Source organism: Vidua macroura, chromosome 5, assembly GCF_024509145.1.
Source record: "Vidua macroura isolate BioBank_ID:100142 chromosome 5, ASM2450914v1, whole genome shotgun sequence".
In the NCBI taxonomy this organism is placed as follows: domain Eukaryota; kingdom Metazoa; phylum Chordata; class Aves; order Passeriformes; family Viduidae; genus Vidua; species Vidua macroura.
This window is the reverse complement of record NC_071575.1, coordinates 14,921,070-14,940,609: the sequence shown is the minus strand read 5'-3', so window position 1 is coordinate 14,940,609 and position 19,540 is coordinate 14,921,070. Positions and strand designations below refer to the sequence as shown.

At 37.3% G+C, this 19,540-nt stretch overlaps 1 protein-coding gene across 11 annotated transcripts in view; it reads left to right on the top strand.

The window, feature by feature from the left end:
* Positions 1 to 19,540, top strand: part of CDK17 (cyclin dependent kinase 17) — a 115,083-nt gene that overhangs the window by 63,136 nt on the left and 32,407 nt on the right. For all 11 annotated transcript variants that reach the window (XR_008437027.1, XM_053977025.1, XM_053977029.1 and 8 more), the window contains 5 exons: positions 9,746 to 9,871; positions 13,765 to 13,821; positions 15,776 to 15,890; positions 16,427 to 16,521; positions 17,177 to 17,239. Coding sequence is in view for 10 of the 11 variants with exons in the window: in XM_053977025.1 (XP_053833000.1) it covers positions 9,746 to 9,871; positions 13,765 to 13,821; positions 15,776 to 15,890; positions 16,427 to 16,521; positions 17,177 to 17,239 (456 nt within the window). In the remaining variant the exon portion in view is untranslated. The remainder of the gene's footprint in view (positions 1 to 9,745; positions 9,872 to 13,764; positions 13,822 to 15,775; positions 15,891 to 16,426; positions 16,522 to 17,176; positions 17,240 to 19,540) is intronic.

The following is a 19,540-nucleotide window of genomic DNA, read 5'->3' as shown; positions in this document are numbered from 1 at the left end:
AAGAAAGTGGTTAGAATTCATATTTTTGCCTGCTTAAAAAAACCTATTGGCCTGTAATTCTAATTTTGTGCCTTCAAAAATACTAATTGTTGCAAATACTACTGAAAAGATGGTTAGCACATTTTCTAAGTTTTTCATGGTACTAAAGTAAATAAAAACAAAGATACCTGCTTGCAGTGCTGGTTTCTGTGCTTTTAATTTTTATATTATTTCTAAGTATTTTACATTCTTATTTGAGGGCTATAGCTACTGTAGATACTGGCAATAACGTTCTTCAGCTACTGGCGGTAAAGTCCTTGCTTTGTTGATTAATGATAGTAGATGTGCTGGGAAAATGTGACACCTAGTCCCAAACCAGAGATTTAACCCTATAATTTGCAAAAATAATATTTCACTGATTACACTTGGCTCCTTGTCTTTGCCTGGCATGTCAAAGTCCAATCTGACAAGCTGTGTTTGTGTTGGGCAGGAGGCAGAGAACATGCATTGTCTGTGGTCACTGGTATTTCTTCTGAGTCTGAAATGGCCCGTGGGCTCAATCTCATGATAAAATCCCTGAAAGTGCTTTCTGTACTTGATTAGCATATTTGGAAAAAACCTTCTGATTTAATTGATGAATTAATTCCACTGTATTTAGGGTCAATTCTATCCCAAATGTAAAAAAGCCCCTTGATTCAGTACTCAAAATTGACACTTTCTCAAATCGTGTCAGATTTCAACAGACTTGCTGAAAACCAGCACAGATTTACGGTGCGAGATCTAGCAGCGATCCTTTGTAGATGGATCTTAGGATTGTATTTTCATTATTGCTGCTAACAGAAGAGGTTTTTGATGACCCTTTCCTTAAATTTAGCAGAATAGTAATTGAATAATTGTGATGTAATGTTTTCAGTAAAATAGTAACAATAACAACATTCAAGTATAAAGTAAAAACATCATATTCCGATATAAACCACACTGCTAACACTGAAAAAAAATGCACTTTATGCATCATAATGAAATTTTAGCTAAACCTGTCAGTTGTGTGGGGGAATGATGATGGCTTTATATACATATAAGGAAGACCAGTATAGATAACTCATCCCAGCTGTTAAAATAGTCTTTTTGGTTACAGCAATTGAAGCCTATTTTTAAAAGTATTAAAATAGTGTGCTGCAAGGATGCTATAGGTTTCTTCTAGTGCATGTGTATGCTGGTGTTTTTCTTCGAGACCTTGAAGGTCTACAGAGCTGTAACCAAAGTATAGCTTTTTACAAATATGTTCTCTAGTTTGGGGTTGGTTTTGGGGTTTTTTTTTTATATATATTTATTTTTGCCTCTAGCAGTCTTGTTTTATTTGATAATTCTGTAGAGGATCCAGTTGGCTTCAACTGTGCTAACTGTCATATGACAAAAATGCACTGAGATTTGATAAGGCAACTTTCAGAAAAAACCTCCACATGGTATCTGATACTAAAATGATACAGTAAATACATGCTTAAAAGTTGTGTATGAGAATGTTTAAATTCTTACTGACACAAGGTAATGTCTTAAAATTAATTTGTTTGTGTTGTGTGTCATGAGGTAGGACATAACACGCATTCTTAGTTAAAATATTCAAGGAAAGAATAGTGTAAAAATTTGGTTGGTTTGGTAGGTTCTTTTACAGTAAGCATATAATGAAATTGAATTGTGTTGCACTGAGGGTTATATGATGCAGTATTTTAGATGTCATTAAGCATTCTCCAGTGAACAAAAGCACAGTGACTTACTAGTGAACAGCCTGTAGTTGCAGCTGAGATGTCTCACTGGTGCTCACTAAAGCTGGTGAGAAGGCTAATTCAGACCAATGCTTACACAAGAGCATTTTCATTTGATCCATAGTGGATTGTTTGGGCTGTCAGACTGATGTTTATAGACTTCGAGGAACAATTCTTTTTCCTTTGTGAGGCTGTAACAAAATTCCATGGATGGAATTTAGCAGAATCTACTCTTAAAAGATAACCTAAATTTAAGGGAGAGGTGACCAGCAAGTTGTCTGTTGCCATATAGTAAGTACATACCTTAAGTAATGGTTGGTCTGGAAATGTAACTCACCAATAAACAGAATAGCCAAAGCAATAAGGATTGGTATTATAATGATGTAGCTTGGCAGTATAGCTTGTGTCATCCACTGACAGAGACAGCTTCTTACTCCCCTTGGCTCCTAGCCTTGTATCAGTGGATTATCAGTTCCTTTGTTTGGAAGGGGTAGTTAGGAGACTTTCTTACACCAGCCCTTTCTCCTCCAAAAGCAATGGGAACATCTGGCCGCAGGCAATGTAATACTGGCTTAGGAGTTACTCAGCTGTTAGGTTTGCTAAATGGAACATTCAGTAAGCGTGAAGAAGCTGATGTTTATCAGGGTTTTCCCTTCAAGTTTTCTTTCGTCCTTCTCTCGCTGCAGTTGCAGTTGTGAGTGTGGTAACAGTCTGAAATGACCAATCAGTTCAAAGATCAGCAGCACTAGTAGTCCAGTAGGTACAAGAGACACTTATTGTCAGAGCAAGAATGGAGCACTCTGCAAATTGGCACATTTGTTGCAGGTTAAAAATAAAAGTAGTCTGGTTTTCATTTTTGCTTTTTGTAGTGTAGTTAAAATTGGACTTGGAAGACCTCAACAAAACCTTCCCTGGGTCAGTTTTCTGGTTATGTACTTTTTGTGCTTAATGAAGTTTTTTCTGTTTCATCATAAATATTAGTGTTTATTTTCCAAATGTGCTGTGTTAGTCAAAGACATAATGACTTGAGTTGATAGAAGACAGACAAACTTCACATAAAAAATGGGAATGTTTCAAGTTGCTTCTTTTTAGAGCAGTTTCAATACATAGTGTTCATACATTGTCTATCCTGAGTTAGAATCATCTTTGTCAACTTCAGTGAAATTAACTGAAGTGTATAGTGCATCCTGGCCGGAAAAAAAATAGTGAATTAACGAAATCCATACATTTTTTTGTTATGATACTTGATTTAAAGTGGAAAATGTTATCAGTGTTCTTTCCACAAATAAAAATAGATTTTTTATCAGGGTTGAAGAGGAGTGAAAATTACCTGTTGGTCAGGAATGAGACTTCCTGAAAAGTGTCACAGTGTGGCACTATGTAGTATTAAATTAGTCAAGTCAGGCAATTATAAAAGGGAATAGCTGGTAAGTTTGTATTATGGAAATAGGAGATGACAAAAGGATAGGTAGCTAAGGAAAAAGTTGACAGTCAGAGATGAAAAACAGAATGTGTTAACAATGATTTACTATGGGTGGCAAGTGAAGAAGCTGATGTTTGCAGTAGTATTTTAGGCCATCCAGAAGAGGACCAGAGGTAATGAAATAAAAAAAGTTAGGATTTTTGGAATTTACTTATATGTGTGAAAAACAGGCCAAGTGTGGGGGCAAGGTTGTGTTTTGTTTGTTTGTTTTTCATTTAGAAGACATGTTTGTTTACGTACAATGTCAAATTCCTTAGCTCACAGAACCTGCAGAATTTAAGTTAGAATTCCTGCCTCCTTTTCTTGTGCCCAAGTGTAAGTAGTCAGTGGTAGACAGAACTTCCACATCAAGTTACAGCGACACAGTTGGATGTTAGCCAGATGAAAGAAAAGGCTGGACAAAGTGTAGCTCTTCTTAGAGCATTTGCTGTAGCTGGCATTAGAAATAGATGACAAAGATAAGCACAAGTTAGGGTAGTTTATCTCCAACGGAAAACAAAGTGGTGTTATTGTCACAAGTGCTTACATGTTTATCTGCCATGAAGCTCAGTAGGACAAATGTGAAATTCATTTCAGACAAATTATAAAAATAAATGCATTTCTCTGCCAGTAATACCAGTAGTAAAGGAAAACTGAGAATAAGCATTGCATATGAGGGTAGAAAAAGTGTTTTTAAGTTGTAGAAGGAGGAGGAAAATGCCACAAGCATTCCAGTTTCTCTAACAAATCAAATGTGGCTGAATATGTTCTCCAGAGTATAATGTGGAACTGGATCAAAAAATAACTCATTAAATAACATACAGTCAACTGTAGGCATTTGATCATTTAGAGTACCACGTTTATTGAATACTGATACATTTTGTTGCAAGTTGACCCTAAAGCTAACTACAAAAGAATTAACTAGTAAATGCTATGAATTGACAAAAGCTTTTTCATAAATTAGACGTCATTTGGAAAAATAAATCTTAAGTGAAATACAAGAAAATAATATAGTTTCAATTCTCTAAAAGATTATTTGTTTTACCTGAAGTATTTTGTTGCCCGTAAAAGCTAAGGTTTTGCATTCCAGTAAACCCTTGCTTCTTAAGAGTTATAAGGAATGTACTGAGATTCTCTCTTAGAGTTGAGGGTCTGTGTACACCACTTACAGATCTGTTATGTTTAAAAAAGGATATCTAAAATAGCATAGGGAATTGCTCTAATTTACTACCTTCAAAAATTTAGAAGATTTATGAAGGGATGCAAAATTAGTGTTAAAAAAGGACATTTAACTTTGTAGTGTTGACAGTCTCAAAGAGCATAGGGAAAATTTAGTCCTGCCATTAATTTTGCATGTTGCCGTATGACTTCTTTAAACAGCATTGTAGCAAGATATTTTATACCTTGGTTTTAAGTTTTTTAGTTTCTTTCTTTTCTATGAGAAGTGCTAGCAGGTCATTCTATTCAGTTGGTAATTGAAATAAGTGTGAACAAAGTCCTCTGACCAGAAAGTCTCTCATTGCTTCACAGAATTGCACAGAGATTTAAGACAATTAGAAATTCTTCAAAATCTGTTTCCTACTGTTGCTGACCCTCCAGCCTGGTGTCATACCAAAACAGCAGCAAGCCATATGCTTTAGAAGAGCAGGTTTTGCTGCTGGTGAAGCAGCCATAGCAGGGTTACAGTGGGATGGCTGCAGGAGCAGCAGAGGGGGCAGAGATGGCAGTGGCATAGAACGGGCAGGTCCAGGCTTCCTACACCAGACCAGACTCGCCCTAAAGGCTGGCCAGCACCAGCAGGGAAAACAGGTTGATTGCCCTGGGCTTGACAGCTGGCCCAGCTGGCCAAAGGGCTATTCTGTGCCATCTGGCAGGGCACTCAGCAGTAAAAGCTGGAGCAGGAGGGAGGAAGGAGGACATTTGTGGCTGTGGCATTTGTCTTGCACTTCCTGAGCCACGTGCCTGCTGAAGCCCAGCTTTCCGGGAAGCCCTTGGACACCTGCGTGCTGAGAGGAAGCTGTGAATCAGTTCCTTTTCCCATTCTGCTAGGGCATGCAGCTTTTGCTTTCCCTGTTAAACTGCTGTTACCTACACCCATAAGTCTCCTCGCCATCCTTCAGTCTTCTCTGCATTTTGTGGGAGCAGAAAGTGAGCTCCACTGAGTGAAGACTTGACTGTTCACCAGGGTCAGCCCACAGTGGGAGAACAAGTGTCCTGCTGCCATCAGATGACCAGGCCGCCCGAGTGTCAGCAGACTGCCTGGTCTTGAGCAGTTAAGGCTCAAAATTGGTAGGTTCTTGCTTTTCTTTTAACACTATCTCAGTTAAATTAACTGGGTTTTTCAGCTGTGTCAGACAGATGTAATTTTAGTTTCCAGTTTTTCTATTTAGCCACTAGGAAACATTCTGCTTATTCCTCCCATGCACATCTAATGAATCCCCTTTCGTGTTACTGTATAGCATTTAATTATAATTTCTTGCTTTTCCCAAGAGGTGGTTCTTCAATTATTGCAAAAATTGGGAGAAATTAAGGTGGTACAGACAAATTCAACGTAATAATTTCCTTCTTTCAGATATTTGGGTTTGTAGTCTAAATTACTTTCTTCCATTTTGTCTATTTTAGGGAGTTAGGTAAAGGAAAATTGTAATGCAAAGACTTGGTATATATATAATTCTATAATCTTTCAGATATTAGTGTCATAAAAGGTTTATGATTTTAAAAAGGAAGTCTTGACTTGTTTGACATTCTAACATAGCCAAATAAGCATGACTTTTGGAAGTATTGTAGTGTAAATCATTAGGAGGAAAAATCTATAAACTACCTACTGCAGTTTCCATGAAATCATTATGGTTTTCTCACAGAAAAGAATCTTTCTTCAGCTCAAGAAAGTTAAGGAGAATAGATACTGTTTTGATTTTATTTATGACATGGCAAAAATTTAGGCTTTCAGCACTTATTTTTCTTTTCCTGAGGGGAGAAAAAGAGCAATTGCTGTCACTTATTGTCTACTACATTATAAATGTAGGGAAAGAAATGTTACTAACATCAGGTATTCTAATTCTAAAAGAAAGTCTCCTTTTCTCTTCAGGTTGGGGTGTGTTGATAAAGGTTTTTTTAAAGAAAGACATTGCAGGGGGTGGAGATGAAGGTTGTTGTTTTAGGTAAAAGTGGATTACTGTTTTTTGGGGGGGTTACCCAAATTGGAGCAGATTTTGGCCTTTGCAGCAGTAAGTACTTGCACTCAGGCTGTACTACCTACCATGGAGCACCAAATGGAAGTGTACAGTTGAAGGTCTTGGTTTATAACTGAGGGTGTCATGTGAATCTCTGAAGTAAAGTCATGGGACCTGTTGCAAAAATGGCATAGGTGGAGGTTTTGAGAATGAAGGAATAGGAATTCTGTAATAGAATTACATCTACCGCACATTATCATATTTTCAGTGTCTAAAATATTTTTATCTTGTTTCTATGGTAGCTGGGCTTCAAAGTTAGGGATTCTTTGTACCTGTGTAGAATCTTAGACTTGTTCCCTTGCACTCCATGTAAAAAGGTGCGTGTTCACTGATGGCAGGCACAGTGCACACTTAATGGCATAGTTTTCAAATTGCCTTTGCAACCCTAAAGGCTGCCTTTGCTTCCTTCTTCGTATATACCCATCAACTTTGTATGCTTGGGAATGCTTCTTGGAGGCTGTAGAGGTGGGTTTGCAGCACCACTTCAGCACTTATGGCTGGCACAACTGTGAGGGGAGAAAGCATGCATATGGAGAGCTTTGGGGTACAATCAGGTCAGTATTTCTTGAGGCCTTTGAGTTGAGGTCCATAGCTTCAATATCCCTGTAAAGATTTTCTGTTAAAATCCCTATAAACACACCTGTTAAACAAGCACTATGGGACAGTAAGAGCACTACAACAGGTTTCTGTGCCACAAGAGTTAATAGGTAAGAGTAGGAAAAAGCTATTTTGTCAAAGAGTTTATAGGATAGTGGTGGTATCTCTTGTGTTCAGGAAGTTACATTGAAAAAATCAACTCACTAATATTTTCTTTTGTTCTTTTGGTATTTGTCAAATTGTTCTTGAGCCATCAGAAAAAGCAAAAAGCAACTATATTGGCCCAGTGCTGATGTGGGATTGATTATATTAGGAAGGTGAGGTAGAGACTGATGCTGATCCTTTTCTTGTCATCCCTGTCTTATTCCAGCAGTTTTGTGGTTTTACTCTGCAGTGAGATGTCAAAGCTGCTTTCTTCAAGTCAACATGGCATGCCTTGTTTTATGCTCAACTGTTGTGAACAGCTACCAGCATTTTCTGAGGAATGCAGTAAATTACAGGATGAATTTTTTTTTTTTTTTCATAATCTGAAACCCTCCTTAGTGGGAGAGAGGCATTAGCAGAGCCTGGCGAAAAGAAGGAAAATACTGTAGTGGAAAATACTATTTTACTCTAGGGAATACTTGTAGGTCCTGTTACAATTTGTTGGTTCTACCACTCTCCCAAAAACCACACAGGCAGTTTTACAATTGCCAATGTTTTAAAAAATTTAAAATATGCAAGTTGAAAATGAGTTAATAAAATAGAAAGTATGCCAGAATGGAGCCATACTTTCTGTTTTCTTTTAATTTAGTTTCAAAATGTTGGTCAAAGCTGCCATTCTGTGAACAGCACTTTTGTTGTTTAAAGACAGTTTGAAAATCCTGTACTAGATAAAAAATTGACACTGATTTTTCCAGTTGTGCAAAGAAGCTCATGTTGGGCAGCAAAGCAGAAGGTAACAGGCTTTGTGCTCTGTACCTAAGGAGGTGTGAGAAGCAAAAGGAGAACAGGAGGATCAGCTGCCAGAAATTAGAGCTTTGCTGGCCTCTCTCCAAAAATTTCTGCCTGTATGGGATAGCCATAGTGAATCGCATATGTAAATCATCCAGGGGGATATATTAGCACTTCAGTCCTACCTGAGATTCAATTAATTCCCAAATTACATAGGTTTTTCAAAGTATATGTCTTTAACTGGTATTTTCTGCTTAGCTTTTGCTCCAGGTATGTGTACAGGTCATATATATACACGGTTCAAATACATTCTCATCACTGAAAGCTTAGCAAGTTTTTCCCCAAGATCTCAAGTCTTGAAAAGTCTGATGATCCCGTTCTTTGTCAGCCTAAGCCAATTTGGCTGCTGCCTTCCCGGACTTGCCCTGCTGTGCCTCTCTTGCCCTGCATTCAGGCTGTGAGCTTGTCTGACCTTACACTGAACCTGTTTGGAGCACAAAGCTGGCAGGAAGCTATGCACTTTGCCTGAGAGTTTCTTGATTATTTAGCATGCTGAAATAGTTCAAAGCTGCTGCAGACATGAGTAGAAGCACATGGTCAAGCCTGAGGGGAACTGAACAGGGATGTAGCTGCCAACATCTGGGTTAGCTCAGGATGCCCAGCTGGAGGTGATAGGTAAGACAGAAAAGAGTACCTTCAAGAAGGGTTTACTGCCCTCAGGTCAGTATTGATTAAATCTCAGGTCTACCAGCAGAAATACAGAGTTACCTCTTGTGCTGGAGAAAAGTGTGAAAACAGTGGTGCTTCCAGACATGTCCTCAACTTCAGGGTAGAATCTCTGGGGGCGGATTGTGCACTTTGGTGTTGAGCATGACTTTCTTTACTTGGATAAACTACCTACACTGAAAAACAATTCCTGCTGTTTCAGAAGTGACTTCCCATTTATTGTGAGCCTGGCTATGATGTCCTTTTATCTTGTGAGATGGAGACTGGCAATTTTGAGACAATATTTAATATTTTTGTTTCTTGGCATGTTTGAGATTAAAGCCAAACTGAAAATAAAAACAACAAGAATGTGCAGAAATAAATCGTCTTTCCCCCCTCCCATTTAGTAAAAAATGAAGTGATTTTGTTTCCTTCTCATCTTAGAAATAATGCATGTTGTTGTTGGAAAAATTTACTGGGGAAAAACAGAATCTGATGCAGAGAAAATGCTTTCATGTAATGGCATTTTCATTTTTGAAAGATCCTGTAGTAAAGAGTTACAAATAAAAGAAATGTAATAGTATTTGTAATAGTTGGCTCTAATAATGAATTGATTTTGTTTTGTGAGACTGGAAAAAATGGACTAAGGTTGTAGCTTTTTGTAGTTGAAAGAGAGGGTGATATATTTTGAATTATGGAAATCTCTTCTTATACTAAAGTAACTGCTATATGAGAAGCAATGCATCCACAAGTCTCTGAATTCTCAGTTTCTGGTATTCCAGGTCTCTATAAGTATTTGAGTAAACTCAATACATTTATCCACAATGTATTTATTTGCATTTTAATATTTAATTACATTTGTCAGAGTAATAATTTTGCACAGGTTTTTTTACCTGTTATATAAGCAAGTTGAGGTATTTTAAGAAGAGAATATGCTTTTTAAACCATTTCTGTGAGATTATTTTTCATTGTAAAAATTATTTCAGTTTTATATAGTAGCACTGCAGATGTTGAAAGATGTTTTAGAAAATTCTAAATTCTACTTGTCCCTTCTCTTTTAATATGATTTGCTGCAGGATTTGAACAAGCGCTTGTCCCTGCCCGCTGACATCAGGATACCCGATGGCTACCTGGAGAAGCTGCAGATTAACAGCCCGCCCTTTGACCAGCCAATGAGTCGGCGTTCTCGTCGAGCATCCCTAGTAAGTGTAATGCACCTGCCTTTCTAACCAACCTCTCAGGCCTTCAGAATCCATCGAACACACAGACCACTATTCCATAGGTATATTTCAGCTTCTTTTCCACTTGGACTTTTTATTCCTAAACATCAGCATGTACTTGTCAAAATCCAATGAAGAACTACACACTTTGTTTCATTTTTCTTCTGCTAACTTGGTGCTGTCGTATTTCTCAGGGAAGGTCTTGACCTACTGAAATCAGTGGCTAAACTGGACTCCGGAAGTCCAGTTAAATACTTCTGCTTTTTAGAGCAGGGATGATCTGTTTCAGCAAATAGGCCACACAGTCTTAGGTCAAGGCTGGGTCCCCTCGTGATTTAGTAGGAAGGCCCTAAAGCAGCATAATATGAAGGCAGGTCCTCCTCACTGCTCTTTTTGTATTTGATAACAATTTTTTCTCAGAATTGCTGTGAAGACAATAGTGTTTTGTGGGGTTTTTTTGGGGGTTTTTTTGGGTTTTTTTTATTTTCTTTTTTTTTTTTTTTAAAGCACATGTTATTTCGTAAAAGAATGAAGGAATAAATTCACATATACCTTTCTGGATTATTGGTTACTCTAAAAAATAAATCTTTTTCTTAGAGATGATTGAATAAGTATTCCTATACTATAATCAGACTATAAGTGCTAGAAAACTTGGATATTTGTACATATTAATCATGCACATCCCTGGAATAATAAAAAATATTATTGTCTTATTTTTTAAAAAATGGATATGTTTTACTCACAGTTTCGGCTATCAGTGTTCTTTAGTGTTGAGGTCTTAAAGAATTGCTAGACTGTTACTGACATCCTGGGTAAATTCATTGGTGAGAAATTTGTCACAGAGAAATTCTGAATAGGTTTATTTATTTAGCACATTGTTGTTTCTTGATTTAATTACTTATTTACTGAAAAATAAATAGAAAAATACATATAGTGAAATAGGTTTATTTACTGTCAAATACCTTTATTTTATTCATTATGAATAAGCTCTATAACAAAGCAGTGCTTGAGTATTTTTACCCTAAAAAATAAAATTAGTGTGCTGGACTAATAAAGCTCTGCTCTGCATGCCACCTTTTGCAAAAACAATATTAAAAAAGAGAAAATATTTGAGTGAATCTCTGGAAGTAATGATAATGTATCAGGCTTAAATACTTGTGCCAGAATTCCGTAGCTCATTCACCACTTAGTTGCTGCTGTAGCATGGAACTGAGGAACAGATTTCCCCAAACCTCTCTTCAGATGCTGGCAAAATACCTTTTCAGTAAAACCTTGCCAGTGCAGTTAAGTATTTGGGATCAGGGGGAATTTTTCCGGTAAATCTGAATTCCCTTGCTCATTTAGCAGTGACCTCTGAGAGCAGTTGAAGTTCTCTTTACCTCTGAGAAGACTGAAAGAAAAATAGTGCCCTCTAATGAATGTGGCTGTGTGCCTGGAATCAGCTTCCCATCACAAGGATGTATTATTTTGCCTTTTAAAATGCTTTCATTTTTAAAGGGCTTTAAAGTCCAAAATGGAACCTGCCAGCACTGCTGTGGTATGCAGGCATGCATTTGCTATGATTTCAAACTAAGCTTTCAAAAAAAGAAGCCCAAGGACTCAATGTTCTTAAATTGTTACTGCCTGCTTGCCGACTTTTACTTACAATAGGTGAGTATTGTGCTCTGCTTCAAAGGCATGTCTCTTTTCAAGACTTAATAGGGATCAAAGGGAAAAGGCTATCAAAAGTACCAGGTGAGGACTTGTTATACTTTAGTTTTTACAGTGATTGCATTTTGTGTATACATGTACAGTATTGTATCTACAGTCATTAGAAGTAAAAAAACCATAAATACTGTGCATCAGTGTTTCTGTGTAAGGCAAGATAGATGCATATTGCAGCAAAAGGTGAAAAAGTTCAAAAATTGTTTTGAACTACAAATGAAACTGATCTTAGTTTGAGGAATTTAAAACTTATTTTTTCTTAGGAGTGACAAGGAACCAAGATGTGATCAAAAATTTAAACACCTTGTAAAGCAGATCTTGAAGAATATATTTCTTCTGTATGTAGGAAATATTGTATGGTTTTTTGGTATTAAACAGATACTAAGTTTATGAGTCTTAATGAAAAACACTGAGGTTTCTTAGAAATCAGGCTTTTAAATTACAGACTGTCTGGTGATAGCAAGACCAATAGCTCTGAGTTCTTCTTTAGTTTCTCCAATAAGCTAAGCAGCCTATCTTTTTAATTCTAATACCATCTAATACTCACTTCAAGATATGTTTGTTTAACTAGGTCAAAATGCACTTTGGAGATATAATATTTATTTTGCTAACATTGCACCTATATCAGTGGTATGTTTAAAATCTCACTGGAGCTACAAGGATAGCAAATATCAACTTTGCTTGTATTTTGAGATAAAGAGTTTGACAAGCTCCTAAATGTGCATGATGCTGAAGTCTCCTTATACAGTTCTAAAACATTTCAGTTCTAACACTAGTTTAATAAAGCAGAATTGCTCTTAATGTTATATTAATGTAATTATACACCCATTTTTTCCATAAATATATGAAATATGTTTGCAGACAAGATCTTACCCTTAGTTCAGATGTATTTCCATACCGTACGTATGTTCTGAAAGCTAAGCATTAATCAGACTTTTCTTCCCTTCATATTATATTGTTGTCAAATCTTAATACAGTCAACGGTATTTATGTTACCTTGTGTTACCATGAAAGAGTAGAAATTTTTTAAATCCATCAGATTTTTAGAAGCAAATCAGCATGTGATGTGTGGATCTAGGTGCTGAAGACAGCTTAGGGTCAAAGGATTGTTCCTTGGAAAGAAATAGCCAGTGAAGAGCTATGTTTGGAAATTAAAGGAGGGGGTGGTGCTGGGGAGAAAACCTGGCTCTTTTGTTGCAGTGTATGTTCAGTTGTCAGTAAAGCATAACCCCATGAAGCCTATAAATTTGGGGGTTTGACAGGGTACAGGCTATATGCATTCTGTAAATTGCTTCAAGAATTCACGTTTACATGTTTACTTTCAGCATTTACGAACAATAGTTTCAGCACTGCAAGAACAATAGGAAGCTTTGGTGTAATTCACAGTGGTCTTAGGAGAAAATAATTGTAAGAGATAACCGTGTTATATGAGAGTAGCAGTGGATTTGAACAGGAAAAGAGCAATGATCTTACAGTGTTCAGAAGTAAATATGTTACATAGGCAGGCACACCCTTCAGGCTTGCATTGAAGAGCTAAGTTGGTGAGAAAAAAAGAGAAGATGAGTAAATAGGTCCAAGTAAAAAACACACAAAGATTTGGAGTTAAGGGGTATGAAATGCAAACTTCTAAGACAAAGCTGAAGCTTGCTGAGGAATGATGGTTAGGGATTTTCTTGCTAAAGTTTCAGTCTAGAAGGCATTGAGAAATCAGAATGGAAGAGGAAACTTGGAGCTAAGATGTTGAACACAGCAAACAAATAAGATTACTTTGAAAAAAGCAGCAGCATATGGTTATGCTGAGCTAGAGAAAGGATGGACTAGTTTGAGATTACTACTATGCTTTAAGCTATAACAACCTCAGCAGCAGTAATCAGATCAGAAGAGTGGAGAAAACCTAAGTAGGAGGTAGGTTAAAGTGAGGTTTTGGTCTAAGTATAACTCAGCTCACAGTCCCTTCAGGATACACAGTAGACTGGCCAACAGGCTGAGCACTGGGCTTGGATGCTGGGATGCATTTCTATCCTAATGTGTTTTTAAAATACCAGAATTGTGCAGTGTTAGTCAAGTATTGTCAGGTAATTTTCTGAAATGAAGTTTAGCTTGTTCATTAAATGATGTACAACTAAAGTGTTTGGTTTTAGTGATCAATTTGCCATTTCTTTTCATTGCAGTCAGAAATTGGATTTGGAAAAATGGAAACCTATATCAAGTTAGAAAAGCTTGGAGAGGTACGTATAGCTTTCTTTTGGAATGATGACGATGTCCTATGTAAAATTTTGTGTAAGTTTAACTGATATTTTCCATATCCCTGAAAATACCCATTGAATTTACTTTTTCAGTAAACCAAGCATATTCAACATATGTAACAATGTCACAAGTACACAAATGTTTATGCATAAATAATAAGCAAAAAAAAAGGCAGGAAAACTGTCAGAGCTGGGGAAGAGTAAGAGTCCATTAGTAAATATGCTGTGACCTTCTTCTGTTGGCTGGCTCTTTTTCCAGATAGACAAAATCATTCTGTTGATGGTAACGCTGTGTTTTTGATGATAACACTTAGTCTGGTGTCCTCTTGCCATGGCTTAGGTGTTGGAACATTCACGATGGATTAGAGACCAGTGCTTGCCAGGTGCAGGCAATTGCTGTGTGCATGTTCTGGTAAAGAAGCCTGCATGCCTGAGCTGGGCAGCCAGCCAGGTGCTGCCAAGGGAAGTACATAACACTTGGAGGGGGCAGCAGCTTTTCCCCTCCAGTCAGCCTCTGACTTCCAGAGAAACAGTTCAATTCAGGAGGGGCCAAGTGTCATTCCTGCCCAGTTTGATTGAGGTTCACCAACAGGATCGAAAAAGGAAAAGGAGTACTGAAATAGGATGCAGTAAACATTGAAGAAGGAAGCAGGGCTGGTCAGCATCTCTGCTGTGAATATTGCAGTCAGTCCTCCATTTAAAACATTTTAATTTCCTGTTATTAAATCTGAGCTGCCTGATGCAGCTTGAAGCCTATTCCTGTTGTCCTTCACTTGTTACCTGAGAGGAAAGGCTGATGCCCACTTGGGTATAACCTCCTTCCAGGCATTTGTAGAGAGCAGTAAGATCCCCTGGAACTTCCTTTTGTTCAGGCTAAACGCCCCCAGCTCCCTCAGCTTCTCCTCATAGGACTTGTGCTCCAGACCCTTCACCAGCCCCATTACCCTTCCCTGGACACTCCAGCACCTCAAAGTCCTTCCTGCAGTGAGGGGCCCAGAACTGGGCACAGGATTCGTTCGAGGTGTCACCTCACAAGTACTGAGCACGACCACTTCCCTGGCCCTGCTGGCCGCACTGTTGTTGACACAGGCCAGGGTGCCATTGGCCTTTTTGGCCACCAGAGCACACGCTGGCTCATGTTCAGCTGCTGTCAACCAGCAGCCCCAGATCTTTTTCTTCAGATCATCTTCCCAGTCACTTCCCTATAGCACTGCATGGGGTTGTTGTGACCCAAATGCAGAACCTGGTGCTCAGTCTTGTTAATCCTCATCAAATTGTATTCAGCCCATGGATCTAACCTGTCCCGATCCTCTGCAGAGTCTTACAGTACTGTAGTGATCTAGGGCAGTTTCTGTACCTTTGTTGTGTTTTCCTGGCATTTGCAGGAATTAGTTTTGCCTACTGTTTTGTCAGAATATTTTCTTAATTTAATATACCTCTAGAGTTTTGTATCTCTTGCTGTCTAAAAATAAATGATGAAGACAAGAAGCTATCCAAAGGAGTTACATACTTTCTTTGAGTTTGTGGAAGAGTATGTCTGCAGCCTTTGGAAACATAACTGCAGCATAGTGTAGAGATACCCAAGCTAGGTATCTGTTGTCAGATAGAGACTTTCAGGAGTGTAAATGATCCCAGCAGTGAACTTAGTGAACTTAATGCTACCTGATCTGACTTCTTTGGTAGCTCTTTGGTATTTAGGTTTCCATGCAATTTTCAGAGCTGTTAGGCATATACATCCCTTGTGGCTTCTGTGAGTTTAGTCCTGTGCTTAAAAGAATACTTCTGTACTTTTACATATGTCAAAAGAATATAATGTAAAAACTATTCATATCCAAAATGAAATCTATTAGATCCTCAGACAGAAGTTAATATTTTCGTATTTAACTAATGTTTTGATAAAGGAACAACTTGTAAAAATTCTTTTTCCATTTTATAGGGTACTTATGCCACAGTTTATAAGGGGAGAAGTAAATTGACAGAGAATCTGGTAGCTCTAAAAGAAATCCGCCTGGAACATGAAGAGGGAGCACCATGCACAGCCATAAGAGAAGGTGGTGACTTTCTTTTCTTAGTTCTTAGAATTTCAGATACTTCTGGATTTCTTTTTGACCAAAGCACCAGCAGTACATGGAAATCCATAGGCTACATGGGGCATTAATGAAATTGCTATTAATATTGATGAGGAAAATTATAGTCCGGATATGTTCAGAGTTTTGTTTTAAATTTATTTACTTTATTGTGATCTCAAATTTGATTGTGATTGTGATCTCAAATGCAGTATTATAAGTGGATGATTAAATACTGCATGCATTAGACTTCTGTTAGTAACTTTCAGGAACTCAGAATACATTTTACAGTCTGTCTGAAATGTACAGTTTAAGAAATACAAGCTTGTTACTCAAGTGTGTGTTTGTTGTTTCAATTAAATACCTTTTATATTAACGTGATCTATATGGGTTTTGTGTTCTTAAAAATAGCTTTTTAATTTAAAAAACCCAGATAGCTCATATGGATGATCTTAACTAGAAATTGCATTTATTCCTCATGTGTTTTGCACTTATTTTGTTATTCCTGTTCTCTCTTGCAGTGTCATTATTAAAAGATCTGAAACATGCAAATATTGTTACGTTACATGATATTGTGCATACAGACAAGTCTTTGACTCTTGTTTTTGAATACCTGGTAAGTGCTTAAACAATTAGTGAGCTTTACATTTGATTTACATTTCTAAGAAACAGAAACACAGCAAAATTTTGTACTCTTTTTTAAAATACTAGGACTATTTGAGTTTTCTCCTGCGCTTACAGTCATTCAGCTAAAAATGAGAACATGTATTCAGTTCTTCAATGGCTGTAAATTAGTAAATACTGTTGTGATCATTTTAGAGTTTTATTAATAGCAGATAGTGGTGGTCTGCCTGATCAAACTGTCTACTTGTCTTAAATCTGGACAAGTCATTACCATTACAATCATTACCTGTATAAAATGGTAATCACACTATTGTTCCAATGATATTTTTCTGTTGTGACATAGCTGACTTCCAGTGTAATTGGTGAATATATCAGTTCTATAAAATACTGTGCCTCATATAGATAGAGGAGAAGACAATGGCAAATAATGTTGCCTGAGACAGTACAGCTTGCTGGGAAAAGGGTATTTCTATCCTCTGGAAAACCATAGGTATTTGTGTCCAGGCTTTTCGGGTTTTTATCATTTAATATCTTCTGCAGAAACCTCTTTTTTTGAATGAATAATTTCAGTTCCAGCAATAATTTATATGATTTATGTGATTTGTTGTGCACAATTTTACTGAACCATGATGATGGTGTTTTGATAGGACAAGGACCTGAAGCAGTACATGGATGACTGTGGTAACATCATGAGTATGCACAATGTAAAGGTGAGTGTTTTTAGTGACAGCCGCCTTCCAGCTTTGTCCTAAGAATTTCAGAGAGCTTTATAATCAGGAGCTAGATGGTTTAGTCTCTTTAAAAATAAAATAAAGAACTTAACTTCCTTTTTGGCCTGACTTAGCTACATTTGACATCAGATGGTGTCTGATCAGATGAGTGTTTAAAACATTGAAAAGAAGAGGTTATATAATTTCATGTGTTTTCATTCTCTTTGAAGTTACATCTCTAAAATTTTAAAATTCCTAAAAAAGAATACATTCATAACTCCTTTGACTTCTTGTCCTTCCATTATTTTATACTCATCTACTAAGTCTGTAGTTCGATATATCCTCAGATTTAGATATGGGCACTGAGGAAAATGTGGCCTCAATCATGAATGTGGTTTTGGGTGCCACTGCCCACCACACAAGTAAAAAATCAAAAATATGTATTTAAGAATGAGTAATTTTCATCTTTCCATTAGTAAGAAAATGGAAATAAAATTTTCCTTAGGGCCTAATTTGCTTTTTCTTCTAGTTATGGTTGTGGCCAGGTCAAGTGACTTAATTTCCAATCTGGCCTGCTGAAACTAAGTCAGGGTCAGGTGTTATTTCTCTTGTAAAAAGCAGGCTTTTATTTGGAAAACTGGCAGAGCTCTTAGTGGTCTTTAATGCTTAGGGCTTTACCAGCTTCCAAACAGAGTAGAGTACTGTCATGAAATGAGTGAAGTGATTTGGCACACAGGCTAGATATTGATTACTGTTTGGTGAGCTTTTCCTTTCATTCTGTTGTCACATTACTGTAAGTATCTCCAGGGAAAGACATCTGCCCATCAACCTGCTCTGTTGCTTCCTCTGAGAGTCTGCAAAGGGAAATTCTTTCATTTGTTTCTACTTCAGAGAAACAACCAAAAATCATATTTATATTTGTGTTTTTAATAATCTGCAAGTTAATAAGCAGTGCTTTAAGCTTAAAAAAATAAGGGAAAGCTGTAAGTGTGAATCTGACTCTTATATAAAAGTGCAGTTAGCAAACACGCCAGAATCTGCTTGTGGTAATCTGAGCTAAGCAGAGGAATTGTTTTTCCTTGTTTGCCTATGGTTTAAGCTGTGCTCAGGGAGCAAATTTATATGGTCAGTACCTTTGGCACTGGGAAACCAGAACAGCTGCTTAGCTGTGGTAGCTGTAGGTGCTTACCTTCTGATAACTGTGGGGGTTTGAGTCATCATTAATATTTGAGAGACCTCCCTGACATCACTTCCTCACACTCCTCAGCTAATTTTAGGTTATTATGTTTCCCAAAAAGAAGGTATGTGTGATCTCTGCAGGTATTAGTGTTTTAACCAAAATTTTGAGCTAATATATGGCGTCCTGTGCATTTCCAAAAGGATCCCTGCCAACTGTGGTGAAGTTTCACAATTTCTGTAGAGTAATCTGCTTTGCATTCTTGACTAATCCTTGCAGTCCCAGTGTTCATTAGGGAGAGCCATTTACTTCTATTGAAGTCATGCTAATAAACTTGGGACTGACTACCTCTGCAACAGTATGAGCCTGAGTAGATGGAACAAGACTTCTTGCTTCTCATTCTGCTCTGCAGAAAGGAAAGCAAAGAGAAAGAAATGAATCCCAATTCCTGTTTTTCTAGCACAGATGAATCTCATGTCAGCATACTGAGAACAGATGGATGCAACTACACCTGCTGTGTATTTGTCCAGTTTGTGAAAAAGAGTTTGGTAGTGTCACTTGGTGCAAAAATAAATTGGTGGATTAGAATATGGTCATATAAAAACATGATGAATTTGTCACATGATGAATTTGTCACATTGCTTTCTGTAATGCTTCGTATTTTTTCCTTGTACATTTGATTACCTATGCTGACTGATACTGCTGTGTGGTAAATGCCAGCAATAGATACCCAAAAGTCCCATGTTTGAGATCTTTATACATACAGAAATTGCCAAGTATTAGTTCTTAATGCAGTGATACATTAAACTTGCTTGGCTGCCTACTACTAAACCTTTCTTTGCCCTATGCTACTTATATAGCTATGTATGTGCACCATTGATATGCATGACTGAAGTTGTTTGCTTGGCTTGCTCTTCCAAAGGATTATAATAAACCTGTGTGTGTCAAGGTGAGGGGATGAATGTAAATACCAGAGGCAGTTGGGCTGCTTTAATAATCCTCATTTGCCCATTTCTCCATCTTCCCTAAGCTTGTGAATCTACATGTGTTTTTCCAGTAGCATGCCAAGACATTCTTTGCTTAGTTCAGCACAGTTGGATGGAAACACTGCTGAGCTGCATTTC